At 48.2% G+C, this 25812-nt stretch overlaps 11 protein-coding genes across 11 annotated transcripts; 6 read left to right on the top strand and 5 right to left on the bottom strand.

Annotated features, from left to right (window-relative positions):
• Positions 1 to 10: 10 nt before the first annotated feature.
• On the top strand, positions 11 to 1270 carry DFJ58DRAFT_720758 (uncharacterized protein; the record flags this gene model as incomplete). Its single annotated transcript, XM_041384735.1, has 2 exons — positions 11 to 810; positions 868 to 1270. The coding sequence occupies 2 exons, from the start codon at positions 11 to 13 to the stop codon at positions 1268 to 1270; spliced, it is 1203 nt and encodes a 400-aa protein (XP_041251474.1).
• Positions 1271 to 1430: 160 nt separating this feature from the next.
• Positions 1431 to 4357, bottom strand: DFJ58DRAFT_648315 (DNA repair protein, SNF2 family; the record flags this gene model as incomplete). The annotated part of the gene is made up of 10 exons (XM_041381469.1): positions 1431 to 1539; positions 1592 to 1853; positions 1907 to 1972; positions 2023 to 2192; positions 2251 to 2662; positions 2715 to 3011; positions 3072 to 3176; positions 3227 to 3349; positions 3402 to 3609; positions 3659 to 4357. 10 exons carry the CDS (start codon positions 4355 to 4357, stop codon positions 1431 to 1433), a joined length of 2451 nt encoding a protein of 816 aa, XP_041251473.1.
• A 162-nt stretch (positions 4358 to 4519) lies between these two features.
• DFJ58DRAFT_753613 (uncharacterized protein) lies at positions 4520 to 7181 on the top strand. The gene is made up of 12 exons (XM_041387929.1): positions 4520 to 4730; positions 4779 to 4785; positions 4836 to 5515; positions 5567 to 5713; positions 5766 to 5919; positions 5965 to 6018; positions 6068 to 6216; positions 6266 to 6274; positions 6323 to 6447; positions 6498 to 6519; positions 6582 to 6639; positions 6691 to 7181. Exons 1-12 carry the CDS (start codon positions 4600 to 4602, stop codon positions 6880 to 6882), a joined length of 1728 nt encoding a protein of 575 aa, XP_041251472.1. The 5' UTR covers positions 4520 to 4599; the 3' UTR covers positions 6883 to 7181.
• A 276-nt stretch (positions 7182 to 7457) lies between these two features.
• DFJ58DRAFT_693815 (uncharacterized protein) lies at positions 7458 to 8942 on the bottom strand. The gene is made up of 3 exons (XM_041383421.1): positions 8612 to 8942; positions 7927 to 8558; positions 7458 to 7867 (listed from the first exon to the last, which is right to left on the bottom strand). The coding sequence occupies exons 2-3, from the start codon at positions 8493 to 8495 to the stop codon at positions 7564 to 7566; spliced, it is 873 nt and encodes a 290-aa protein (XP_041251471.1). The 5' UTR covers positions 8496 to 8558; positions 8612 to 8942; the 3' UTR covers positions 7458 to 7563.
• A 537-nt stretch (positions 8943 to 9479) lies between these two features.
• Positions 9480 to 12847, top strand: DFJ58DRAFT_648622 (PQ loop repeat-domain-containing protein; the record flags this gene model as incomplete). Its single annotated transcript, XM_041381482.1, has 11 exons — positions 9480 to 9553; positions 9641 to 9714; positions 9767 to 9819; positions 9877 to 10830; positions 10885 to 11033; positions 11083 to 11318; positions 11580 to 11656; positions 11722 to 11908; positions 11958 to 12494; positions 12551 to 12741; positions 12800 to 12847. 11 exons carry the CDS (start codon positions 9480 to 9482, stop codon positions 12845 to 12847), a joined length of 2580 nt encoding a protein of 859 aa, XP_041251470.1.
• A 122-nt stretch (positions 12848 to 12969) lies between these two features.
• Positions 12970 to 14128, bottom strand: DFJ58DRAFT_648675 (uncharacterized protein; the record flags this gene model as incomplete). The annotated part of the gene is made up of 2 exons (XM_041381485.1): positions 12970 to 13996; positions 14052 to 14128. The coding sequence occupies 2 exons, from the start codon at positions 14126 to 14128 to the stop codon at positions 12970 to 12972; spliced, it is 1104 nt and encodes a 367-aa protein (XP_041251469.1).
• Positions 14129 to 14226: 98 nt separating this feature from the next.
• DFJ58DRAFT_753602 (60S ribosomal protein L7) lies at positions 14227 to 15702 on the bottom strand. The gene is made up of 7 exons (XM_041387928.1): positions 15626 to 15702; positions 15559 to 15574; positions 15415 to 15507; positions 15072 to 15238; positions 14885 to 15022; positions 14654 to 14834; positions 14227 to 14602 (listed from the first exon to the last, which is right to left on the bottom strand). The coding sequence occupies exons 1-7, from the start codon at positions 15640 to 15642 to the stop codon at positions 14462 to 14464; spliced, it is 753 nt and encodes a 250-aa protein (XP_041251468.1). The 5' UTR covers positions 15643 to 15702; the 3' UTR covers positions 14227 to 14461.
• Positions 15703 to 15801: 99 nt separating this feature from the next.
• Positions 15802 to 17708, top strand: DFJ58DRAFT_740582 (uncharacterized protein). Its single transcript, XM_041387092.1, has 8 exons — positions 15802 to 16317; positions 16389 to 16458; positions 16516 to 16654; positions 16717 to 16761; positions 16819 to 16873; positions 16925 to 16970; positions 17029 to 17384; positions 17433 to 17708. The coding sequence occupies exons 1-8, from the start codon at positions 16201 to 16203 to the stop codon at positions 17649 to 17651; spliced, it is 1047 nt and encodes a 348-aa protein (XP_041251467.1). The 5' UTR covers positions 15802 to 16200; the 3' UTR covers positions 17652 to 17708.
• An 858-nt stretch (positions 17709 to 18566) lies between these two features.
• On the top strand, positions 18567 to 20302 carry DFJ58DRAFT_909624 (uncharacterized protein; the record flags this gene model as incomplete). Its single annotated transcript, XM_041395146.1, has 7 exons — positions 18567 to 19044; positions 19097 to 19160; positions 19211 to 19349; positions 19510 to 19564; positions 19616 to 19664; positions 19723 to 20093; positions 20147 to 20302. Exons 1-7 carry the CDS (start codon positions 18925 to 18927, stop codon positions 20300 to 20302), a joined length of 954 nt encoding a protein of 317 aa, XP_041251466.1. The 5' UTR covers positions 18567 to 18924.
• Positions 20303 to 21738: 1436 nt separating this feature from the next.
• DFJ58DRAFT_753589 (uncharacterized protein) lies at positions 21739 to 23796 on the top strand. The gene is made up of 8 exons (XM_041387927.1): positions 21739 to 22300; positions 22359 to 22428; positions 22486 to 22624; positions 22676 to 22720; positions 22778 to 22832; positions 22885 to 22930; positions 22987 to 23348; positions 23404 to 23796. Exons 1-8 carry the CDS (start codon positions 22184 to 22186, stop codon positions 23557 to 23559), a joined length of 990 nt encoding a protein of 329 aa, XP_041251465.1. The 5' UTR covers positions 21739 to 22183; the 3' UTR covers positions 23560 to 23796.
• Positions 23797 to 25282: 1486 nt separating this feature from the next.
• DFJ58DRAFT_648427 (uncharacterized protein) lies at positions 25283 to 25742 on the bottom strand (the record flags this gene model as incomplete). Its single annotated transcript, XM_041381475.1, has 3 exons — positions 25283 to 25454; positions 25508 to 25619; positions 25676 to 25742. The coding sequence occupies 3 exons, from the start codon at positions 25740 to 25742 to the stop codon at positions 25283 to 25285; spliced, it is 351 nt and encodes a 116-aa protein (XP_041251464.1).
• Between the last annotated feature and the right edge of the window lie 70 nt (positions 25743 to 25812).

The raw sequence follows: 25812 nt of genomic DNA, 5'->3' as shown, positions 1-25812 counted from the left end.
GCACTACAATATGCAGCCCCGAACGGCTCAGAAGCGGTCAGCAACGTCCAGCACAGACGCATCAACATCCCAAAAATCTTCACATGTTCCAAAAAAGACGCGTTTCACAGAGCCTGACGAAGATCCCGTGAACTTTGCGGAGGAAGTTGACTCTGCACTTGAGGATCCTTTAGCCAAGCGTAAAGGACGGGTTAAGAACGAAGGATATGACTCGGACTCGAGTGATGATGGAGAGGGTGTGGTACTGAGCAGAAGAAAGGACGCAGAAGGGGCGGACGATGACGACGACATGTTTGCAATGGCCGACAAGGAAGAGAAGAAAGACGAGGCGCAGGGGAAGAAGAAGGAAGAATTTTTACGCCTAGGGGACATAGAAGGACAGGAGTTCAACGATGGTGAAGATTCAGATTCAGATGAAGAGGATGAGCCTGAAGACGAGGATGAAAGAGAACGACGGAAGAAGGCTGGCATGGGATTCGAGCTATCTTCGTTCAATATGCGGGAGGAGATGGAAGAGGGCAAATTTGCTGCTGATGGCATGTATGTCCGGTCATTTGATGCCCATGCCATACACGATCGGTGGATGGACGATCTAGACGACAAGGAAATCAAGCTGGCGCGTCGAAGGAAGCGACAGCAAGAACGAATACAAAGAGAAAAGATGAAGGCGGAGGAGATAGAGCTTGAGCAAAGCGGTGGAAAGGAAGCTTTGGAAATGCAGCTCCTCGGAATGCTCAAGAAAGGAGAAACAGTACTTGAGGCACTTAAACGATTAGGCGCAAAGGCGAAACGGAATTCACGTTCCACCAGGTACGTTGTCGAGCAAGCATCCTTTAGGATCAGCTGACTCCAGTACCTACCTCGCAGGAAAGTCAATGGAAAGGCCAAAGATGATACTGCTATGGCCGTCGACAACAAGGCGGCAGAGAAACCCCAGGGTCTCAATGATATTGACATGATCACCCATTTGGCATCCAACCTTATGTCGCTTGGTGACACTGACATCTACTCTCGATCATACGAGGAACTCGTCCGCGCGGTGCGCTCTAGCGGAAGGGTGGGACCTAATTGGATTCCTCCCTCTGCAGACATCACATACGAGTACAAATGGGACATCCCTGGGCAATCTACCGAGGAGACTTTTGGGCCCTTTAGTGAGGACGAAATGAAGATGTGGTATACGGCTGCCTACTTCGGTGAATCAGGAGAGAAGGTTAAAGTGAGAAAGGTCGGTGACGACTGGGGAGCCTGGGACGATGTTATAACATAGCATCCATATAAATGACTTTGCACTAATACCTGTACCGCTGTAGCTTTATCTTTTGTAGTATAATGATCGTGTGTGCTGTGAAATAGTGTTACAAATGGTGAGCAGTGAATGTCCACGACAATGATACGGACGATAATAATCATGAGAGCCCTGGTAACTTCTAGTGACTGATATATTGGAAAACGAAGGAGATCTCAGATAAGCCTACTTCAGCTCGGAGTAGGTCGTCGTGATTATTCTTTAGCTCCTCATTGGTATAGTGATTCCACCTGTACACGAAAGTAAGGGGGTATGCATCCCATCTCCAAGAGGTAGACTTACGTGCTTGCATCTCCGTACAACAATGCAGGTGACTTGATAGCTTGTTTGCCGTCCTTGCAGCGTTTGCATTTGAAGGTATCGTGAGTATCGCAAATCGTGGTCTCATTAAATAGGAATAGCTGCCTAAGGGACTCGACCGAAAAATGCCGTTCAGCATCTTCCTTCTCATCGACGACGGCAGAAGATAAAGCTTGTTTTGATGCTTGACGTTGGAATATCTTTTCCTCAATCGTTCCCGTCGAGATAAAGCGATAGACAAAGCCTATGATAATAGTAGTTAACGACGCACTGAAAACAGACGCGTGCCAGACTTACACTCTTTTTTTTGGCCGTCGCGCCATACACGTGCAAGAGCCTGCTGATCAGCAGCAGGGTTCCAGTCTGCACAAATCTTGTTAGTTTAAGCCAACCAGCATATCGAACATGCTAACCAGGGTCAAAAAGGATCAGTCTGTTGGCGCCTATAAGATTGATACCACATCCCCCGGCTTTACTACTTAGCAGGAAAACAAATTCCTTCCCATTTGGATCATTGAACTGATCCACGAGCTTCTGGCGCTTGGTGACCGTCATGGTCCCATCAAGGCGAAAGAAGCCATACCTGGTTCGTACGTCAACATAAATCGACTCGGAAGCATCGTCAAACTTCATAGACTCACTTCTTGCTTCGACACAGCTTCTCAAATAAGTCAAGCGTCTGCGTATAATTGCTAATGAGCACAATTTTGTCATTGGTAGTTGTCTTGAGGCGATGCAAGAACCGCTCGAGGACCAAAAATTTTCCTCCCCAATCACACCGCACCGTCTGGTTCTTGCCTTTGTCGCGCGCTGTGGCGCCCGCGCCACCATAGCCTTCAGGTAGAAGCTTTTCGGAACCATGGAGGTCGGAGGGAAGGTTGAGCAGTTCAGGATGGTTGCAAAGCTTCTTGAGGATATTGATTGCCTTGAGTGGCTGGGAATCCGTGCCTCGAAGTAACGCCTTGATCTCGGGTGAGGAGATGAAAAGGCGGTACAAGGCAAGCTGAAAGTCAGAAAGTCCACAGAACACGACGTGCTCGTACTTGACCGGTACTACATGATAATTAGAGTAAAAATCGCAACAGCGCAACAAGTAGCGACTCACGGTACTTTGACAATAGGTCATTTGTTCGCCGAATGATGAATTTAGTGACAAGACCACCAAGTTCCTTGAGTTTCTTCTCGCATTGAGCTTGTACTTCTGCACTGGCGCTCGCGTCGCGGCCACGAATAATAGCGTTCTCGAAGTTTTTACGAAAGTCATCTCGAGAGCCAAGGAAGTTAGGGTTTGCGAAGTTCAAGAGGGAGAAATATTCCGAGAGATCATTCTGAACGGGTGTTCCTGTAAGAATGACTCGTCTCTTGACATTGAGCGAATTCAGGGCTTGGAATGTCTGGTTGCCTGAGACAAGACACGTTATTCATAGTGCTCCAATGAAGTCCTGTGAACGTGTGAGCTCACCAGAGTTCTTCAACCTGTGGCCTTCATCACAGAGCAGGAGGCCAATGCTACAGTTGGCCAAATGCGCGGTTAGAGTACGAAGGGTTTCATAGGAAACGATCATCACTGAGAGAGACATGAACGTCAGGCATCCATCTTTAAGGTCAACGGCAAACCTGGTTGTGTAACATTCCGACCCGTTGCTTCTACCCACCGAACAACCTTCCCATGGAGTTCGCCTCTGCCACCTTTGCCATCCACTGCAAGCTCTGAAATGGCATCTTTGCCTAGCCACTTGACTGAGAGAAGGTGAGGGGATGTCTCAGAAGAACTAAAAGATAAACAACACACCAAGTTCGTTCGCCCAATTTTTCACCAAACTAGAAGGACATGCTATAATACACTTCTCTATGGTGGGCTTTCCCGCGTGAGGGGATTGCTTAATCAAGGTCCATAACAATGCGATGCATTGTAGGGTCTTGCCAAGACCCATTTCATCGGCCATAATGCAGCCGTACTGGTTGTCCACCATCATACCGGTAGTACATTTGTACAAGAACTGCGTGTTAGGATGAGTACAGCAAAAGCACGCTATAGGAAACGCTCACCTTCACGCCCTCAACCTGATGTGGACGTAGAACCTTTGCGAGTCTAGGGTCAATTACTACAGGGACTTTCTGTGTTTTCTCTTTCTTGTCCTTGCCTTCGCCCAGGAGCGTCCGTAGATTCTTATGCGGATTATACATCCCTGCAGTCTTCTTTTGTGCTTCCTTGGCTGCCTTCTCTTTAGCTTCCTCCTTCTCTCTTTCCTTCTTCTCTTCGTCTGTTTCGCGGTCATCGATCGTAGGGTCGTAGAGGACAATGGCATGGTCCTCCATTGGATCATGTAACGGGCGAGGGAAGATCTTGGTCGGTGGACGAATCCCCAGAGATGCATTGGTAGGCAGAATGTGCACCTTTTCTCCGCTCTTGTTCGTCATAGTTGGCATTGAGAACCTGCGCAGCATATCGAATGGCTTAGGCTTGTACACTGGAAAGGTCTTGATAGCAGCTTTCAACTCTTCCTCGTTGTAAGTCCCGTCTTTGTCTCCCTTCTTCTTTTTCTTCTTTCTTGCATCGTCGTCGTCACTGTCGTTCTCGTCAACCGCTGCATCTTTGTACGAAACCCGCTTGCGCTTGCGCTGAGGCTGGACGCGCTCGGAAGCGTTGACAAGCGATGGGGGTTTGAATGGCTTGTTTACGCGCGTGCTCTCTTGTAACCTATCTACAGGTTTCCCATCAGAAGTCGTTGGGGTGCGCCGTAGCATAAACATGATGGTGGGTGAAAGTGAAGAAAGACGAAGGGTTCGAGCTTCAAGTCAAGCCATCAAGACCAAATAAAGACGCGGCGCGTGTGGACGCGTAGATTAACTTGAAGCGGTCACATGACTGGGCTATCATTTTGGAACAACGCGTTTGCTTCCGTCATACTATCACTTAGAGGGCAGGCCTTTACACTAGACAAAGGAAGTTCCTTATACTATCCTCGACGCTGTTGTGAATTCGGTGCATGATGGACCTGTGGAAACGATCTCCCTCTCCAGAGGAAAGCTGGAGTGATGCGGAAGGTGGGAATGAGAATGGAGAGTGGCCAATCAAGGGGGTCGTAGGTGAGGAACTTGATCCTGACGGCACTTCAAGGTAAGCTCCACTTGTATTCTACCCGTCTCTATTTTACGAGTCTACTAGATATGAAGTAGGCACAATCACTAAAATTTACACTTGATCTGTACTTAACACAATCAGGTGAGATGGGGAAACTGGTCACGAAAGGATGGCACAAACACGACCTGGCAAACCCATATAACTGACCGCAGTGATTTGATCAATCGCTGGAACAAAGTGCAGGGCAATAAGCGTAATGCACTTGCCCAGGACAGTCTGGACATGGAAGTGTCATGGCCAGATGACGCAGTGCATAAGCGTTTCACCTTCCTGCGCGCACAAGCATACGAGGAGAAGAAACATAAACGGCTTGATAAGCCCTCAGCAGCAAACTGGGACAAAGAAATAGAAAGTGCATGCAGGTGCACAGATGAGCCCGACGCTGAAGATGGCAATGCGGCGTCTCGCCTGCGTGTGCGCAGAGGTACTCCGCGTTCTACCCCATCATCTGATGTACTGCGTTCGTCCTCTGCCAAACGCACTCGTGGACCAACACCTTCGAATCCCCTTTCTTCATCTAAAAGAGGTGCTTCTGCAAGGAAAAGGTCACCTTCCATAGGGGATGACGCTTTTCGCTCTTTGATGTTCAATTCGTCTGCAAGCACAGTGGAATCTCCCAGGGCTATATCCAAAGGCGTCACAGAAGGATCTAAGAATGCTATCACAAACCACTCTGTCAAATATGGCCAGGCCAGCACTACAAAACGCGCGCCATCAGCTATGAATGGCGACGTTATATTTGTTCGCCCTGCGAAGCCTTTGTGAGTTTTATTCTTGCGTTCCTACACGTCTATCTTACTAATGTGTCGCAGGCGCGGGCGAGCGCACTTACAGAGTAATTGGAACAAAGCAGCACAGGAGACCGGTGCCGCAGATTTACGCATCTCCAACGAGATCGTAGATGGCGACATTGGTCAGCATCTGTACAAATTCAAATATATGGAGAGATCATATCATTTGTATGTCCTCTGGTCTCTCATTTTGTCGGACCCTTTTCATTTCATGGACCAGTGATAATGATGGTCTCCAGTCAATCTTTGACGTCGATCCAGGGGCTTTCCTTGCATGTGCATGCACGACGTGTCAAAGAGCATCTCGATGCGACTGTCAGACAGAATCAGAAATCACGAATGAAAGAGGGCTTAAGTTACACGCCTATAGTGGGGTGAGTATCTCTATCTATTGCGGAACGTGTTGGCAACTTGTTTAGGGACTTTTTGCATTTCGCATCCCGCAAGGTGTTGAAGTTATTGAGTGCAACAAGGTACAGGTTCATCTGAGGCGACACACCGATCGTACTGAAGTTGCTACAGTACTGTAAATGTAGTCCAGCGTGCGGTAATCGTGTTGCTCAGAAGCCTCGTGATATTCCAATCGAGATTTTCAAGACAATGCAGTGCGGCTGGGGTGCTCGTTGCCCCGTCACACTACCAAAAGGAAAGGTATTGGGAATATACACAGGGTTCGTATGATTATGTCTCTACTCCCAAGTACTGAATTCTTCACTGCAGGACGCTGCTGTGAGTTCTTCCATTCTGGCTTCTGCAGGCCCTCACTTGATTTCATAGACGTCGGGAAGACGTGGAGAACCTTTCTCCGGAGCACATTGGTTATGTTTTCGATCTTGATGGCACAGAGGTCCGTGGTCAGCACAATGCAGGAGACAAGTTTTCGGTCGATTCTTATGACTGCGGTATGCCCCCGTGTCGTGATTTCTTCGATTTAATTTCATTTTATCTCTAGGTAACTGGACCCGCTTTGTCAAGTGAGTCGAAACGATCTGCCTTAGGGCCTTTGAGAGCCGACATTCAATCATTTAACGTGTAGTCACTCATGCTCGCCCAGTATGAAGGTCTATTCTGTCGTCTTCGATACCATTCGAGAGGTAATTGCCTATGACCTAGAATTCTTGCTGTCCCTTGAGACCCTGGTTTAGGTACACATGCCTTATGTGGCATTCGTCGCTGCACGAGACATACCTGCTGGAGAGGAGCTCACTATTGATTATGAACCAAGCGCTGCCGAAGAAATGGCTGAAGGCACTGGGAAACAAAAGCGAAAGATGTCACCCACCGCGCTCTTATGCAAGTGTGGCGCTGAGCGATGTAGAGGATGGATTAAGCAATGAGAGTCAATCCAAGGTTGTGTGCGTCATACAGTGTTGCAGCCGACGAGAGAACATATGCAGCTGCCCCCCCCCCCTCTTTCCCGCTAACGTCTTGGTTCATTGGCTGTTACTGACCTGTATCTGGATAGCCTCTGGATTCGATCCCATGTGCCTGATAGAAGAGCGCATATATATATATGACACAAGAGATCCGTTGTTTTCCTGATGCGGTTCCAATTTGAAGGCAAACAAAAATCTTTCGCTGACAGAATTCAGGAGAAGTTCCCGTGGACTTCCCTGCAGTCACGTAAAGTACAAACGCTTCGCAGGCTGTGGCTTAGCATCGCTCACGTTTTGAACACTTCTGTCATCAAGCACCTACGTGCTGGTAATGTCCGATTTCTACCTATCTTTTTGACATCACGAGTACGACATTTATGAGCAGCCCGGTTCCGATCTTGAGGGCGGACAAAAATTTTATTCAAGCTTTCACTGACAGAATTGTGGAGAGTTACTGTGGACTTCAAGTTGTTGCAGTTAACGAGAGAATATAGTCGCCCCTCTCCCCCTATGGAGTTGAGGGATCATTGGCTCTGTATCTTGAAAGCCTTGATTGAAATCTCTACGCATCGGATGCCATACAGATGTACATAATATAAGAAGTGGTTTTTCCACATTTTTGACACCAACTAGTAGATCAGCCTATACTGCCCAAAATGCTGTTATCTTCGCCTTCACAACATTGTTGCTCCAGCCTGGGAAGCGAGCCCTCATCCACAAAGTAATGCAGTCACCGACCTGCAAGTCACGTACAAAGCTACCATCGTATGATTTCCATCCCTGTCCCCTATTTTCAGCTGCAATCGCTTCAGGTGAACCTTCTTTGACATCGTCAAGGTCCGTCCAAGTGATGATATGGTGTGTCGTTCGATTTTCCGCAACAATATTTTTCTGGAGAGTGGAAGGAGAAGGTATGAATGGTCGTTTGACATCTTTTTGAATAGATCTGAGGGGAGAAACTGGATTAGTCATCGAAGGTCGGCGCATCAGCAGGGGCAAGCATACGTGATGTCGTCTGGCATATCTGGGGCATCGACTGCGGTGAAGAGGAATGAAGAGGGCCACTCGATGCTTCCTGTGAAATAGGAAGTGGAGTGAAGTCTCTCCACACTGGCATCGAACCAGGAGTAAGCGCTATTGTACGTTCCTTGACAACCACGTTCACCGCCCCAGCCCTGGTCATGACTCCATAGCTGAAACTCGATCTTGCGAAAAGGTTTGGCACGTCTAGGCGCTGCCCACTCCAGCTCAGTTGGAGGTAGCCCGCCCAGGACAAACCCTTCTCCCTGTAAATTTTCTTTGTCGAGTAGGAAGTCTCCTTCTGTGCCATACACTGCAAGAGGTAATGTACGCATGTACATCTTGTCCGAGTCTCTGTTGGCATAGGCAACAATATGACCATTGATTGCTAGAGATGTGTGTGCCCAATAGGAGGCAGCATCGATGATGTCATCGATGAGTTCATCTGGAAGTGGGATGGAAAATAACTTGAAGTATTTTTTGACTGTGAGAATGTCCGCAGTGGTTGGTTCGTATGAACCAGATGGGCAGACTTCCGGGGAGGCGGCGATCATGATGATAATGTACTGATACTTGTCCTCGAATGTGATTCTATCAGACGTTGATCTACCCTGATGCTTAGCAATTGAGATCGGGACTGTGACAAAGAAGTGTAGATTCAAGTACTTACCAGTGTAGAGGACCACTTGAATTTCAGAACGGATTTTGAATCTGGCAAGACTGGTATAAAGAAACAAACTAGGACCCACGCTAGTAGTATGTGCCTGAGGCAAGGGACCGTGACAAAGCTTGACACATACCCACAAACCAAGACCCGTGCATACTATGATGGCGCATGTTCAATAGTCACATGGTCTCCCCATAGCCCTAGACAAACATAGATTCTAGAACGTTGTCGGTTTTGGCAGTATCGATAACGGGATCGATGAGTTTGTCCGAAAGTGTACTGCATGATGGAAACTGACTGTATTTTCAGTCGGACTTGCGTGGAGGCGGTGCATCAGTCACTGATAATGGTACCTGTCCTTGAGAGCTTCAGAGGCCGAGTTCGGAATTATCCACCTATCTCATTCTATTAGACGCTGGTACTTGGCAACTGAAATTGGATTCGGGAGAGCATGGATTCAGTACTTACCGGTTTAGAGGTGGGTTTCAGAAAGGATGAAGCTATCCATTCAGTCACTTGAGCGCCTACGTTAGTAATAGGCGCCTCAGGCCCGCCTGTGACGCGCTTGAAGCTTGAGTACCGAGTAATGAAAGATTTATTGCTGCATGAACTCTGCAGCATCATGTTCCTTGTCGGATGCCGGAGGATGACTGAAACGGAAGAGGGTTAATCATTGCACGGGTGACCAATTCGGAGACGAGTTAAGTTGCCCACGACCGAACAAGGCGAACCTGGATGTTCTGTCACGCACTAGCGTGTGTGAACCAACTGGAGGCAATCCACGGCGCTCGACTTGTTGTAACCCGCTTTGTTTAGCATCTTCATCCTCGAACCTTCAAGGAATCAAGTTCTAGTGGGCCCAACAGTGAGAATGTTCCTTGCAGCGAAATTCAGCGAGTTGCTCGGTTATGCTTCTATAGCATGTTGGCTCGGCGCCCAATTTCCGTGAGTGATCAGTACTTAGTACTCAGTCTGTTATTACGTTGCACATCATGAAATTGACAATGAATTGCGCCATATTCGCCATCGTAGACAAGTGATAGAAAATTACAAACAGCAGTCGTGTGAGGGCCTCGCACTACCGTTCTTGTGCAATTGGTTGCTCGGTACGATACATCCTTATCGATCAATTCGGTTTCCACTGATGTTGCTTTCTAGGCGACTTTTCGAATTTAGTCGGTTGTTTGCTCACCCACCAGCTTCCCTTCCAGGTGAGCTACTGATGTTGATACCGCGTCTTCGTAATAGTGACTTGCTTTTGCTTTCAGACTTATCTTGCGACCTACTTTTGCATAGTAGATTGTTCGTTACTGGCTCAATACTTCTACTACTACTATGGTAAAGGACCAGAAACACTATCCGAGGTATACGTACGCACACGATCACGAACCATCTCCACTGCTCGTCGACTCTCATTGGACGCATCACACTATCGTACATTATCGACAATCGCGGGGAATGTTGCCGCAGCTGCAGCACTAGCCGCATTCCCTGAATCACATCCTGAACATCGTGTCTCACGAAAGCATCTCGTCGATCAGTCGCTCGTTGACACCACACCCCAAGTCGTCGAAGAAGCACAGGATGAGGTTGATGATGCAGTCTTGTCAGCACTCTCAGAAAGTCTCCACTCTGGGCGGAAACGCGTTTCATGGAGCCAAGAACGCCACGATCATCAACCGAGCGCTCGAAGTCAGGCGTCTCCGGTCGTTCCAAAATCACTGCAAATTACAGCTCCTCAGCGCGAGTTCGCAGCATTTTCCCGGGGTCGTCCAGAGCAGCGTATGGCAGATGCGGAAGAGGTTGAGGTTGAGCAACCCGGCTCGCGTGCAGCGAGTGGCCATAGGACCAGTTCGCGTGCGAGTCGACGCGGGGCAAGCATGGTTTTGCTTGGATTTGGGGTGTTGTTTAGTGTTGGAGCTCTAACCAACACTCACTCTAGATCTTTGGCAGGGAGGAGTGACAGCATCGGACGGGTACTAGCGGATGAGGTTAATATACCCCATCCAATGACAGCGTCCTCCGTGCAAGACACGGCCTACCATGCGTCATTATCAGATGCAGGAGTTGTGACTGTGGAACTCCCTTTGACACTTAGCCAGAAGGAGTTGCGATCTCAATCAGAAGACTCCCCATCTACGGAACGTATCATTGGACGAATGTTCGCCTGGTTATGTACCTCGTTATATTTGACTTCTCGGCTTCCTCAGATATGGAAGAACGTGAGTCTACTTTTCGTTATGGTTGGAATACTTTCCTCTAAACGACTTCTCCAGTATGTCAGAAAGTCTGTTGAGGGACTTTCAATTTATCTCTTTGTCTTTGCTTTCCTTGGCAACTTTTTCTATGTCTGCTCGATATTGACGTCTCCTGGGGCACACATGCCTCCGCCTGCATCAACTGAGTTTTTCAAGGAGAGCATCCCGTATGTTCATTGTCTTATCTTACTCATTTTGGCATTGATGACCTTATAGATACTTGCTTGGAAGTGGCGGCACATTAATCTTTGATGTCACAATTGTATCTCAATCCTTTATTTACCGAGGGAAGCCTCCGCGTCGGCGAGGCCGTGGTACATCGATCGCACACAGAGCTTCCCTCGCTGAAGAGCAAGCTTGTTTGTTGGGAGGGGATGCTCTTTCTGGTTCGTACTACAGTGGTAGAAGTGCAAGCGTTGTAGGGCACTCTAGGACTCGGACCTCCGGTTCACGTCCCACTTAACACCGTAATTGCACAAGACTCAAGTTATTATACCAACATATGTATTGTAAAGACCTGACGAGTTGAACGTTGAACGTATATATACGCATGTGATAGTTACCCTCCAAGCATCCGAGATTGCAACATTGTGACCAGAACTAGCTGTATTCCAGTCGCATCGTCCTGTGTTTAGCGGTCCTTCTTAATTTTGCATTTCATGACAAGCAGTATCGCTTGAACTCCTTTATGTCTTCCATGATTAGGAGCCCAGCGCCTACATCGCGCATCCCATCTCCGTCTCCACCAGTTAGCAACCAACAATTCGCGGAACCACAACCTGGTCATCTCGTGCGTTCCGATCCGCCAAGAACTTCGTCTTCTGTCACTGTGACTGATCTTGCTCTTCTCTACAGCGTGCCTTTGTACTCGATTACCTCTGTCACAATTGTTACACCAAGACTGCGCAGGCATTCGCTAGAGATACTGCCGTGAGGCACCTCGATAAGGACGGAGACGAAATTACGTCGCCCGACAGAAGGTTGCAAGGGACCTCAGTGGACCTAACAGATGAGGGCCTCCGTAGAATACGGCGTCGTGAAGGTGCAGTGAATTCTTGGTGGAGTCTATTAATGTTAATATTCTTGTCCAGAAGTACGAACAGAAATTCTCTCGGGGCGAATTGATGAAGCTACTGCCCTCCTCAACGAGCACTTCCCCATTGTTCTTGCCTCGTCAAGCGCTCCACCCTCAGAAACGTCGTCTTCCGTTGATTCTTCCCTTGACCGTATAGAGTACACCTCCCGTACTGTTTTGGACCCCACACTCCTCTCACTAAACCTCCGTATTCATGCTTTCATCGAAGCCTGCCGTACAATCCCTCTTCCCTATGTTCCGCACCATCGGACCACACCCATAGCAACACCAGAACCCCCGACGAATATCCCCTGTGACCCTGATCTTTTGGCTGATGAGCGTTATCAGACAGAGCTAATACTGCGTGCGCAGAAACTCTATGCGTTAGTAGAACTATTACGGAAACCAGAAGACCGAGCGACGTATTTGAAGGAACTGGAGAACGTCGGCGGGCTTCTCGCATATAAGGTGCCAGAGATGAGCCCTATGTCAAAATATCTTGACCAGGCAAGACGAGAACGTGTCGCAGACCAGATAAACCGTGCAATACTCTGTGAGTGCTTTATTTCCTCGCATGAACAGGGCGGTGCGCTGAGACCTATTTCTCAGATCACAGCAACTTATTGTCTGTATCTCATCTGGAAGTTGCTGTGCGATATAATTCTTGTCTCTGGGGAGCTTTGAGTGAACTGCAAATCAAAGTTCCCACAAACTCTAGCAGACCTGCAGGAGTTACCCTCCCGCCAAAGCCTACCAGCAGGAGTGCGTCAACTTCAGGAGAGAAGAAACCGACTAGTACTGTCGAGGTAGGTTTTATTGCAGTGAAATATCGTCTGCGAGATCTAATATGGAATGCAGTATTTGCCACCATTTGATCTGGGCTTATTCCTCGATGCTCGGGTATGATTTTATTTACGTTCCACTCAGACTCCTGTACTTTCGTATACCCACCGGCAATCTGTACTATTCTATCCGGTCCAGATTTCCGTATGTGTGATTCAATTCATGTATATTATATACGTAGATCATCAATGAATGGCGTCCACGTCATCCCATCTACCTCTATTGACTTGCGACAGAAGCGTTGATGTAACGTGACACCCTCGTAACCCCAAGACCTTCAAGTAGCGCAATTTCGTCCACGGGTAATCTTGTAGTAGCTTCTCCCCTGACGCTGGAATGAGCCAACTGTTATAAGACAGGTCTAACAGCGAGACCAGAGGGCAATACAATGGAAGTCGTTGAAGGGACGCTGGTTTAGGGATATTTATGAGTGCGAGGCAAGTGATTGTGGGCGGGAGGTCGCTCAAGGCGAAGGTTAACGGTGTGGACAGTAGGGTAAGGGAGAAGAGCGCACTAGGCTCGCTCCCCTGTGTTGCAAGGGACTCCCACGTAGACTCCTCTGCTGCACATTCGGATTCTCTTGAGGAATGGATTCGCCGGAAATGGTCGCTGCGCAATGTAGCATGCGGCCCAACGACTACGAGCTCTCCATCTGCATGCCCTTCTTCTCCGCATATTGCATTCAGCTCGATATGAGAGAGAGGACAGTTTATTGCGCTGTGACGCATTAAGGCGCGACGGAGGTGAGGTGGGATATAGGGCCTGATTTCAGCCAACTCATATCCGCTGCATTCCATGAGGATGACGTGAAGGGATAGTAGTGCGAGTGTAGGGAATTCGCCCGGCGCCTGAAAGCTACGAAGAGATGCACTAGAACCTGGTGGACGCACTGACGCGTTGCCAGGGGAGAATACCAAGTCGAGGGCATGTTTACGCCAGGCAGGGGAGTTTATGTCCGACAAGTCGACCTCCCTGACCTTCGGAGATGAACTTAGGGTTGTCCAACTGCGAGGTGGATCAGGTCCTGCGACTCGGCCAGGTCTTGTAGAATGGTGCCCTGAACTTGGAGCAGCCGCTGCATTCCGCCTGCCGTCTTCTGCAGTAGGATAGATCAGGTTGATCGGAAGGGTTGGGAGGTTATTGACGTGCAACGATGTGGGTAGGCTCGCTGGGACACGCTGCACATTACGTGAGTGGCGAAATTGTTCTCCTCTGGACGAAGGAATGAGGTGCTTCGTTCGAGCTCATGTCACCATCTGCAGCGCACCTCAAATTACGTAGGATATTATTTACTTGACGAGAAGTTTCGCTTGCGTCCTGTGGAACAGTTCGTTGTAAAGGCATCGCAGAATATAGACTGCGCTACCATATCATCATGTCAAAATGGCACCTCATGGATTGGGAGTCGAGGAGTGAAAATAGAACAGACGACGTTATCACCGTGGTAATCAAGTGGACGCGGACTCCACCAAGCTGAGCTGCATTACAGCAAAACGTAGAATAATACAAATCTCATATCATGCCAATGAATACTGAAGTGTTGGAAGAAATCCATACGCGTTTTCATAATGCATACATGGCAAAAATAGAGGAACATGATGAATTTCATGCCAAGCATACCTTGCGACTACTCCATCCCGCCACTACCCCTCCGTCGGACCGCAATAAAAGATACACTCAGTTCATTTGGCGGATGAGCTTGTTAATGTTGGCCTCTCGGTCACCAAAGTCACCACCTTGCACGAAGTGCTTGAATTTGCGCGTCCTCCAGCCACCGTTAGGGTTCGACAGCTTGAACGGCCAGAGGAAGTTAGATGCCTGTTCCAATCTGTCAGCAGGTGAAAATATTTGTGACATGGTCGTGCTGACCTGCTTGAAGTTGGGGCCGGCAGTAGCGATCTCGTGAACGAGATCCTCTATGGAGAGGATGTCATATTTGCCGAGGGACTCCTCGATGATGGCATTGTTGGTCAGGGGAATACGCTGTTTGTTGACCTTGCCGTAACCGCGCTTGTAAAGGAGTTCGCGGACGGACTTGATGTTTGGCTCGCTGGAGAAATTCATCATTCTCCGTACATATTCACAAAGCAGTCAACCTACCCGTATGTGATGTAGGGCTCAACCAGTCGGAGCATTTGCTGGGTGGCTTTGGTGACCTTTACGAAAACACCGTTGTTGATCTGAAGAAGGCGGAGGAGTTGTAGGATTTTGCGGGGTTTGGGTGCAATCTCGTTGATACTACGCGCATATGAGAAGAATGAATAATCACAGAGGAAGCTGTACGTACCCACGAATACGGACGACGAAGTAAACCTTGGCTTCTGCGGGAACATAGAAGTCACCAGATGTCCGGGCAGCGCGCTTCAATCGGATCTCCTCCTTCTCCTTTGACAAGTACTCCTTGACATAGCTCTCCGCCCGCTTGAAAATAACCTTGCGCTTTGCCTTTGATGCCTGGAACAAAATTTAGTATGCGATCTGAAATAGGGCAATTTGAAAGTAAAGGATCAGTCCCGAAAGATGGTTAATTTGAAGGCGGCACTGCAGAACGAATCCCACTAGCCATTCGGTCGAAATAATCGTATGCATCATACATAGAGCAAGGCCCTAATTAACATGTTGACACGAACCTTACGTGCGGCAGTCGCGGCAGCAAGGCGCTCCTCCCGTGCCTTTTCGTTTTGCTTGCGCTTTTTAAGGAGGGTCTCCGGAACTTCGATGTCCTGTGGTAGAGGTTAGTGGATATCACATAGATCGCGAGTACATGAACGAACCGAGACTGTAGGAACCCTGGTGAAGATGTAAACGCTTGTTAACCGTTCAGAAACTTGACAGACTCACGTTGTCGAGGGGGCCATGGCGAGTTTTGAGGATATTGTCGGCGCTGTAGGCCTTGGCGGAGACAACTTTGGAACCTTGCGGTGGCTGGTAACTGTATAGTCTTAGTCAGATATTCTCACGGATGTAAAAGATCACTCGGCTCTGACCGATATAATGCACCTGACACCACCTTCTATCTTAAGCTTCTGATCCTGTTTGCTCGTTCATCGGTCCTTCTTTGCACCTGAGCTGTATATAGCATAGATGGTCAAATACTTATTATCATAATCACCAGCACAGGATCGTATGATTGCGGTATCGGGGGATCCGAGCGCTCAAATGGCCAAGCAGACTTTATCCTGTTCACGAAAAACGAGTCTGTCATGTACAATGGACTCAGCACCAGTGGTGGGCCTTGACGCTAAGCTCGCTGCAACGGAGAGGCGTTTGAACTTATCAAAAGCCCTGAGCCCTCGTTTCAGAGATCAGTGTCCAATCAAACTTGGCAGTTACCGGCATCACAAAGGAACAAAGTGCCATAACTTGAAAGCTTCTCGCCGTCCCGTTATCCTCATTCCGCCTTCCTTCTATCCATCATGTCACCACTCACCATGGCATGGTCCTTGACAGTGGTTCTAATAGCAGGAACACTTGTACCCAGAGGTGCTTTTGCGCAGACCTCCAATGCGACATGCCTGTCCTCCTATGGTTGGGTAATGATCTGTCTCTTCTTCCCCTCTTGTTTTTGAGCTTCAAGATATAGATTCTGAAGCATGATCTGCAGATGAACAACTCACTCGGGCAGGATCCTTGCGTGGTTGCTTCCTACCTTGAGAGCGTCTGCTCGAGTGGATGTACGCAGTTTTCGTTTCTTAGTATGCCTTAGCCTTGCATAACTGGTTCTGGCGCAGCTTTTGAAGTGATTGCTTTGCTTCCTGGCGACTTTTATGCAGGTCCCTCGGCCACTACAGCAAACTCTTGCGAATGTAGTACAGTGACCTATGCACTGATGAGCGCTTGCGGCGACTGTCAGAACGCCACGTATTCGGAGTGAGTTGTATTCAAGTCGTATCAAGTATGTTTGACTTTACAGAGCGCTTATTGCGTCGTAGTTGGTCTTACTGGAGCCACAATTGTTCTCAGGTATTCTCCCAAGTGTCAGTCTGCAAGGTTATTTATATTCTCCAAGCTTCTCTAATCCACCTTGCCGACAGATATCCGTATAACATTCCGTCTGGCACGAAGGTTCCGAATTGGGCATACCTGAATGTTAATGCACAACTACTCATCCCAAATGTTGTAATCTAATTTTTCCTGAAGGTGACTGCAGCTGGGTTCGATGCTGTCGTAGCGCAAAGTGCTGGAGGTTAGGATTTGGGCATAACCCCCCCGTCCCAGAAGCACGTTCACTCACCTTCTTGTAGATCTCCCTGAATCTACTGCAACCAGCGTACAATCTACTGGCTCGGTCACTTATTCGAGCAGCGTGTCTGCTTCTTTGACCAGTTCTTTGGGCGCAGCCACAGGATCTTCAACGACATCAGCATCTGATTCGACAAGCTCAAATATTGGAGCTGTAGCTGGGGGTGTTGTTGGTGGAATTGTGGGAGCTGCAGTCATCATTAGCCTTGCAACACGGTACTTTGTCAAACGCCGTCGCTCCTCCACAATGCCATTCAGCGATATTAGCGGAGGTCCAGGCCACACTCAAAGTCATTACTCCGCTAACCCTGATTTATTCCCAATGCAACCCCAAATGACGCAGCAACCACGTCTCTACGTATGTTTCTCATTATTTTATGGTGCATTAGCTCATCTCCTCGCGCAGGACCCTTCTGACCCGACCACTTTCCCAGGTTCTCTTTCCTCCCCCACCTTCCCAATCACCTCATCTAGCAACATATACCAACACTCATCCGTACCCCTCGCACGTCTTTTCCCAACAGCCGCGTCCTGGACAGTACGCTGGCGCTCCGGAGGTTTACTAAATTCACGAGTCGCGACCACTCAAAAAGTGGCGAAAGTAGTATTAAATGTAATATGTTAGTACTACAAGTGTGTACAGTAATCAACGGTACTACGAAGTCACCATGTAAACAGTTCTTGGAATGGCAGCTAAGCAGACGTACAGTCTGACGCTCATCGATCATCTACTAATACAACTTGCTACGAGCTTGGTCGTGACAGGTTCATGATATCTGTGGGATGGCTGCTTTAAATAAAGTGTCAGTTAAGTCATCTCACTGCCAGCACATTCAGGGCCATAAGCACGTAAAGTCATCTAATCTTCACAGGAGTGCGCGCCTAAAACAGCCAGCAGGAACGGCGGACTAGTGGGGACTGGTTTTGCACCAAGCACCGCCTCACCACTAGGAGTTACACAACTCAACAGGTCGGCCAATGATCCGAACCTCTTCCAGTTTCATAGTGCCAGCCTCCAGGGCATTCGTGACTCCAGAGATGCATGTGACTTATGGAAAGCGTGAGTGCTGATCACTCCCGCTTTCCATAGACTCACTTCGTTTGTACACATACGAGCTTCGTTACGCGTCGCAATGACACATGGATTGATCTTATTCCGTGTCACCTTACGGTACTTATTAGTCTGAACTTGTGTGATAAGGTTTGAATTTGCGATGCTGAGGACATCGCATTCCCCACACGTTGTGACTCCCTAACCCGAGCTCGAGCATGTACAGCAGCGTGATCAGCAGATTCAGTACGATTATCGATAGTCGATTAAGTGTTGGAAAAATTTGAAGGTCTAGCAAGATAGCCACACCGCGGAGACTGTGCATAAGTGCCCGGACAGTAGTCACTATTCAAATATCAATACACTCGACGGTACAACCACGAGCGGCCTACCAAATGTCCATGTAGAAAAGCCTAGGTGAGCGTTCAGCGGGAACGACGCTTACAGCTGTACAGCCTTACCAAATTCGGCTCTGACTGCACCACACAACATCAACGTCAACCTTGACATCCACCTTGTATCCACCACACCAAATAATTGCGGCATCATGAATTGGATCCGAGCGTTCAGATAGCCAAACATATTTTATCCTGCTCGAAAACGAGTCTGTCATGTACAAGAAATGGTCATTACCAGCAGTGGGATTTTACTCTAAGCTACTTGCTGGAATGGAGAGGTGTTTGCACTTACCGAAAACCCTGAGCCTCGTTTCTGGTCAAGCTTTCAAGCCTGGCGATTGAGGTGGACGGCCGCCGCGGCATCCCGTCAAACTACTGGAGGCAACAAAGTGCCATAATTTGAAGGCTTCTGCCCATTTCGCCTTCCCCCATCTTTGTTCTTTCTATCCATGATGCCGCCACCCCAAGCCAAAGCATGGTCGTTGGTAGTGATCTTGGAGGCAGCACTTGTACCCAGAGGTGCCTTTGCGCAGATGTCCACTGTGACATGCTTGTCCTCCTTTGGTTGGGTGATTTAATTTTTTAGGCTTCAAGGTATAGATTCTGATTCATGATCTGCAGATGAACAACAGTCTCGGGCAGGATCCTTGCTTCGTTGCTGCCTACCTTCAGAGCGCCTGTGAAGGTACGCCTTTTTTCACTATGCCTTGGCTTGCATAACTAGTTCTGGCGCAGCTACGACGATCGATCCTCTACCTCCCGGTTACATTTACGCAGCTCCCTCGGCCGCTCTAGCAAACCCTTGCGTATGTAGTACGGTAACCTACTCGATGCTTAGCGCTTGCGCCGACTGCCAGAATGCAACATATCTGAAGTGAGTCGTATTTAAGTCGTATCGAGCTCGACTTCACGACGCGCTTATTTCCCATCAGCTGGACTTCCTGAAGCCTCAGTTGCACCCAGACATCTATCCGAGAGTCAGTCCGCAAGGTTGTTGATATTCTGCAAGCTTTTCTAATACCCCCGATCGACAGATATCCGATAAACATTCCCACTGGTATCAAGGTCCCGAATTGGGCATATTTGAGCGTCAGTGCACGATTAGTTATCCCATCTGTTATAATCTAATTTTCTCTGAAGGTGTCCGGTGCCAGTGGGTTCGACCCCGTCGCAGCGCAAAGCAACGGAGGTTAGCATTCGGGCATAACTTCTCCGTCGCAGAAGCACTTTCACTCACCTTCTTGTAGACCTCCCGGAATCTACCGCAACTAGTGGTCCTACTATCACAGTCACTTATTCGACCACCATATCTGCTTCTTTGACCAGCGTGTCTGCTTCTTTAACCAGTTCTTTGGGCGCAGCCACAGGATCTTCGACGACATCATCAACTAACTCGAAAAGTTCAAACGTTGGAGCTATAGCTGGGGGTGTTGTTGGTGGAATTGCAGGAGTTGCAGCCATCATTGGCCTTGTGACATGGTACTTTGTCAAACGCCGCCCCTCCTCCACAACGCCATCAGCCGCTTTCAATGACATAGGCGGAGGTCCAGGCCACACTCAAAGTTTTTACTCCACCAACACTACTACATTCCCTATGGCGCAGCAATCACGTCTCTACGTATGTTTCTTATGATTTTATGATACATCAGCTCGTCTCATCCCCTCACGCAGGACCCCTCTGACCCGACCACTTTCCCAGGTCGTCCTCACTCCTTCACTGGCCCAGTCGCCACATCTAGCAACGTACACCTAAACCCATCGATGCCCTCACCCGTCTTTTCCCGACAGTCGCATCCTGGACAGTACGCTGGCATTCCACAGGTCTAAAGTTTGGGCTTATCTTACCTTATGTCACTTACCTTCTGGTAAACGAAACTCGGAACGTTGCGTTTCAGACTTGTTGGATTTTCTCTAAACTGAATTCAGGGTGCGGTCAAATTAACAGGTCGCGACCGCTCGTAAAGCGTCAACAGTAGCTTTAAGTGCAATAGGTGTTATAAGTGTGTACAGCAATTAACGGTACATGCAAAAAGTTTTTGGGACGGCGGGCCAACAGTGGCAGGCGTCTATACCGTAGTTAGCGCTGAGCCGTACCATTGGCTACAAAGACTCATTTCGTTAATGAGATATACGAGCTTCGCCACGCGTCAATCGCAATTTGAATGATCCATGAATCGAGCTTATGATTTCATGTGACCAGTCACGGTACTACGAGAAATAAATGTTGCGGTACTGAGCGCTGAAAACGTCGCATTCCTTTTGTAACCCACGATGTAACTCGCTAGCGCGAGCGTGAGTAGATGCTTCTACAGTAGTTTGATCAGCATGGTAAGTCTTGGAAAAAGTGTCTAGCAAAATGGCATTAGAAATTCACAGCGCGGAGACTATAAGTACTTGAACACTATTGAAATGGTGTACTTACAAGTACTGCGTACCCGTAACAAAGCCGTAAATGTAGTGGTTGCGCCGGTCTGCTGATACGACACGTACAAGATGCGTACGAGCTTGGTACTTCAGCATATGTTCGACTAACTGCCACTAGGTGGATGCTAGACAACTTCCTGGTGGGATACTAATGAGAAGGGGAAACTGTTCACGACATACTCAGAAACCATAACACAAACGCATAGCCATACATAGATGATACAGTCGAACGGGAAATTCTTCCTCATATACTTATTACAAGAGCGGCAGGGGTGCCAAGGTTGTGCCGAAAGGTGTCCATAGCTGCACCGATAGATTGCACAGAGGACGAGCCAGAGGCCATTTTGATAAAGTTGACGGCTCATGCGTATGCAGATCTAGCGATATGGGTGGTGTGAGAACAGATCAACATAGCATGTGGTCTGGTAGATCTCGGAATTCGAAGCGACAAAAACGGTTACAAAAGAGGCACAAAATGATTAATGAGCAGGAACAAGTTTACACAGCCAAACCTCTATTGAAACCGACCCTTAATTGCCCTGATACTATATCCCTTCCGGTGCCATCGTCATCCTACAGAAGTCGGCACTTTCACAAAACTCGTATTTCTAGCTACTTAAAACCATCAACATAGATAACATTTTCTCTCTCATTACGAGGTTGAACGACCACGATTGAAGCAGAATTGAGTGAGATAAACGTTGAAAGTGCCCGAGTCACACAGAAATGTCACCTGCTGATACGTACCGTGACGGAGTTTCAATATTCAATATTCAATACTCACACACACGTTCAAATCATCTATAGTCGAACTTACAAAGGTCCTGAATTCGAATGTACATGGTTCGAGTCTCACTCAATCATTGAAACTGGCCTATGTGACAATATTGTGACTGCCGATTGCACCGGAAGGGATAGTACTAGTATTAGTAATGATAGATGCAGGGCCTCATGACTCGTGCTCATGGATGCCATCTGGATCCGAGCGCGCTCAAATGACCAAGCCAACTTTACCCCACTTGAAAACGAGTCTGCCGTGGACAGGGAACAGGACATTACCAGTGGTGGGCCTCTATAAGTTGCCTTAATAGCGCACGGATCGGAGAGGCGTTTGCACTTATCAAAAACCCTGCGGCCTCATTTCCAAAGCTGTGTTCGATCTATCTTGGCAAAGTATTGATGTGGCCGGCATCACGTCGAACTGCCATAAGGAACAAATCACCTAATTACTATATGTAACCTTCTATACCCGTTCCGTCTTCCCCATCCTTCCTTCTATCCACCATGTCGCCGCTCTCCAAGGCATGGTCGTTGATAGTGGTCCTGACAGCAGCAGCGTTTGTACCCAGGGGCGCCTTTGCGCAGACCTCCAATGCAACATGCGGGTCCTCCTTTGCTTGGGTAATACTTTTATTAGTTTTAAGATATAGATTCTGATGCATGATTGGGTGATCCGCAGATGGACAACAGCCTCCAACAGAACCCTTGCGTGGTTTCTTCCTATCTCGAGAGCGTCTGCTGGGGTGGAGGTATGCAGTTCTCCTTTCTCAGTATGCCTTGACCTTGCATAACTAGTCCTGGCACAGATTTTACAGTCAATGCTTTACCTCCCGGCACCCATTATGCGGCTCCCACGTCCGCTGAAGCCAACCTTTGCGAATGTAGTACAGTGACCTACTCGCTGATTAGTGCTTGCGGCGCCTGCCAGAATGCCACGTATCTGAAGTGAGTCGTATTCAAGTCATCTCAAGTATCTGACTTTACAGAGCCTCGTAGCTGGTCTCAATGGAACTACAATTGCTCTCAGGTATACTTACAACAGTAAGTCTGCAAGGTTATTTATATCCTCCAAGCTTCTCTTACCCACATCGCCGACAGATATCCGTATAACATTCCGTCCGGCACCAAGGTTCCGAATTGGGCATACCTGAATGTCAATGCACGACTACTCATCCCAATTGTTGTAATCTAATTTTTTTCTGAAGGTGACCGCAGATGGGTTCGATCCCGTCGCAGCGCAAAATAATGGAGGTTAGCATTTGAGCATAACCCCCATTGCAGAAGCACTTTGGCTCATCTTCCTGTAGATACCCCAGAATCTACCGCAACCAGCGTACAATCTACTGGCTCGGTCGCTTCTTCGAGCAGCGTGCCTGCTTCTTTGACCAGTTCCTCAGGCACAGTCACAGGATCTTCGACATCATCAACTGACTCGAAAAGTTCAAATGCTGGAGCTATAGCTGGGGGTGTTGTTGGTGGAATTGTGGGAGCTGCAGCCATCATAGGCTTGGCGACGTGGTTCTTTATCAAACGCCGTCGCTCCGCCACAGCGCCATCGGCTGCTTTCAGCGACATTGGCGGGGGTCCAGGCTACACTCAAAGCGTTTACTCCGCTAACCCTCATCCATTCCCAGTGCAACCACAAATGACGCAACAACCGCGTCTCTACGTATGTTTTTCATGATTCTATGATACATCGACACTCATCTCATCTCTTTGTGAAGGACCCCTCTGACCCGACCACTTTCCCAGGTTCTCCTCCCTCCCCCACCGTCCTGACCACCGCGTCTAGCAACATATATCAAAACCCATCCATACCGTCGCATGTCTTTTCCCAACAGTCGCGCCCTGGCCAGTACAGTGGCACTCCCGAGATCTAAGTGCGAGCTTGAAGATAATCGACGACCATTGGATGTAGTTGCCCCTCATAATTTGACGACCTTACAATTATATATCTATGTAGCTACGTGTTCATCTGTCATTTCTTGAGTACATATCATTGCACACTCACACTTGAACCCCGGTGTTAGTGTTTGAGCTCCCAGTTATCTAGGAACTTTATTGTCTAGTAGGACCATTATGAAATGAAAGTACCGTGTACGGTGTACCTGAACAAACATGCGAGCAGAAGCGCTCAACGCTTAGCTTCTCCGTTCTTTGTCATGAGGGCATCCTGCCAAGGACCCATTAAGAGAAAGCCATCTATCACGTCAGCAACCATGATCACTGCTGGTAGTCCGTCGCAGTGTTGCTGCTGAAGAGTCTTTGCGCAGATGACGAACACAGTATGAGTTGATTGGTGCGTTCTGCCAGGGGGCACGTGGGTATTGTGCAGACCTTGTTGTGCCAGAATGTTTATGATGGAAAAAGCTATCTCATTCATAAGCCATACAGCACGGGTGGATATGATCCGATCTTTGGCTCATCAGAGACACAGACATATGTTGACAGGTTAAGGGAATGTGTCACTCTCGCATGAGGGCAAATTGCCGGGTGAGAATTTATGTTTGTATCATGAAAAACAACAGCGTTGTGTGGACATAACTTGAACACCATGGCCAAATGTTTCTACCCATAAGACTTTCAGCCAACTCGATAATTTCTTCCAGGCTCCACAACAAAAACCTCAGTGTTTCCATTGTCGGTTCTCAGCACATGGCAAACCTGCAGATTGCTCCGTTTCCAGGTGCTGAAGTTCTTTGACGTGATTTCAAAGAAGTCAGGTTGCCCACTCTCGCCGATGTTAGTGATACTAACAGCGATTTTCTCCCCGGTGTTATTGACAATGGTGACTTCGTTCGTATTCAAGTTGCCTGCTGTGTCCAAAATGATTATTATGAACTTCTTTATAATACACCTCTGAACGCACCATGACTTTCAACGATTTGGTACGTTTTTCCAGGTTCCACAACAAGAACCTCAGTATTTCCATTGTCAGCCCTCAATACATGGCACGTTTGCAATTTGTTCCGTTTCCAGGTGTTGGAGTTCTTTGACGCGATTTCATAGAATCCGGGTTGCCCACTGTCACTGATGTTAGCTGATGCTAACAGTGATTTTCTCCTTTGTGTTGTTGACAATGGTAATGTTGCTCATATTGCCTGCCTGCAGCATCGTATATCCATGATTATTACGAACTCCCTTGATCTGAACGCACCTCGAAGATCGAGTGTAGTAGAAATATTACACACGAGGCTTCAACACAGAAGTGATATATTTCTAGAGAACGGGTGAGACAAGATAGAAGTTCTAAACCGAGGGACTCGCTTGATCAGAGTACTAATCGAAGGAGTGATGACGCCCAGGGATGGGCGGCCCGGAATGGCAGAAGAAGCAGTGCAACGCAGCCTATACACTGTCTGTTGTAAACCTTGACCAACTTACTTTCGTGGTGACGCAGTCCGTCAGCATTCAGCCCTCCTTGTCCGGCTATCTCTCCATGGGCATAGCCCTCTGCGGACAAATGCAAGTGCAGGATGGGATGAAAGCACTTGACCTCACATTCATGTCCTGAAACAAAAATTTGAAAACCACAGTAGACCGGTCAAGGGAGTCAGGGACTGGCGGCTCGCCGCCGCTACAATATTATAGTATACGTGCCATTCAAAAATGTACTGTAGCTACGCCTGCAAGACCATCCTTCACCACACTTCTCAATCGATGCTTCAGTGGTTTTTTGCGAAACAACGCCAGCTGGAAGCGAAGAGACTCCAGCAGTGTGCCGTAGACCCCAGGCCTTTTCGACAGCACATGGTGAAATGCATGCATCCCCAGCCTGAATATGTGAACCATAAGAGCGCAGTGCGCACAACCGAGATCGTATCTTACCATATCACTGAACTTTTCTTCAGATCAAAATTCCCTCCATTTGGGCGCAACGCCGCGCTGTGGGACTGGCGCAGTGTGCTATATGTGCATCTAGCAGTGTGTCCGATGGTATCTATGCCTAGTGAGCCCGGCATCATTCTGAAGAGGTTCATGTTAGATTCAACTCACCGCAAATGAATTTTTTATTCTTCGCGACATTGATGCCAGAGGTCATGAGATGGTGGTGCATCTTCATCGCGCAGATGATGAAATTTTGATAGACATTGACGTATACAGTATGCATCCCATTCAAGTCAACATCTGCG

This window comes from Suillus subalutaceus, assembly GCF_016647625.1.
Source record: "Suillus subalutaceus strain FC151 chromosome Unknown DFJ58scaffold_1, whole genome shotgun sequence".
NCBI lineage: Eukaryota > Fungi > Basidiomycota > Agaricomycetes > Boletales > Suillaceae > Suillus > Suillus subalutaceus.
The sequence above is the reverse complement of the archived record's forward strand: the minus strand, read 5'-3'. Positions and strand labels throughout refer to the sequence as shown.

Coding starts and splice junctions, on each gene's coding strand:
- DFJ58DRAFT_753613 (XM_041387929.1), top strand. CDS start 4,600: ATGATGGACCTGTGGAAACGATCTCCCTCTCCAGAGGAAAGCTGGAGT. Junction 5,714..5,765: donor ATGGAGAGATCATATCATTT/GTATGTCCTCTG, acceptor TTCATGGACCAG/TGATAATGATGGTCTCCAGT. Junction 5,920..5,964: donor AGTTACACGCCTATAGTGGG/GTGAGTATCTCT, acceptor CAACTTGTTTAG/GGACTTTTTGCATTTCGCAT.
- DFJ58DRAFT_693815 (XM_041383421.1), bottom strand. CDS start 8,495: ATGATCGCCGCCTCCCCGGAAGTCTGCCCATCTGGTTCATACGAACCA. Junction 7,868..7,926: donor GATATGCCAGACGACATCAC/GTATGCTTGCCC, acceptor TTCTCCCCTCAG/ATCTATTCAAAAAGATGTCA.
- DFJ58DRAFT_753602 (XM_041387928.1), bottom strand. Junction 15,023..15,071: donor TTCGTCGTCCGTATTCGTGG/GTACGTACAGCT, acceptor ATATGCGCGTAG/TATCAACGAGATTGCACCCA. Junction 14,603..14,653: donor CCGGCCCCAACTTCAAGCAG/GTCAGCACGACC, acceptor AGATTGGAACAG/GCATCTAACTTCCTCTGGCC.
- DFJ58DRAFT_740582 (XM_041387092.1), top strand. CDS start 16,201: ATGTCACCACTCACCATGGCATGGTCCTTGACAGTGGTTCTAATAGCA. Junction 16,459..16,515: donor GAGCGTCTGCTCGAGTGGAT/GTACGCAGTTTT, acceptor GTTCTGGCGCAG/CTTTTGAAGTGATTGCTTTG. Junction 17,385..17,432: donor CGCAGCAACCACGTCTCTAC/GTATGTTTCTCA, acceptor CTCCTCGCGCAG/GACCCTTCTGACCCGACCAC.
- DFJ58DRAFT_753589 (XM_041387927.1), top strand. CDS start 22,184: ATGTCGCCGCTCTCCAAGGCATGGTCGTTGATAGTGGTCCTGACAGCA. Junction 22,625..22,675: donor CAGAATGCCACGTATCTGAA/GTGAGTCGTATT, acceptor AGAGCCTCGTAG/CTGGTCTCAATGGAACTACA. Junction 22,833..22,884: donor CGAATTGGGCATACCTGAAT/GTCAATGCACGA, acceptor TTTTTTCTGAAG/GTGACCGCAGATGGGTTCGA.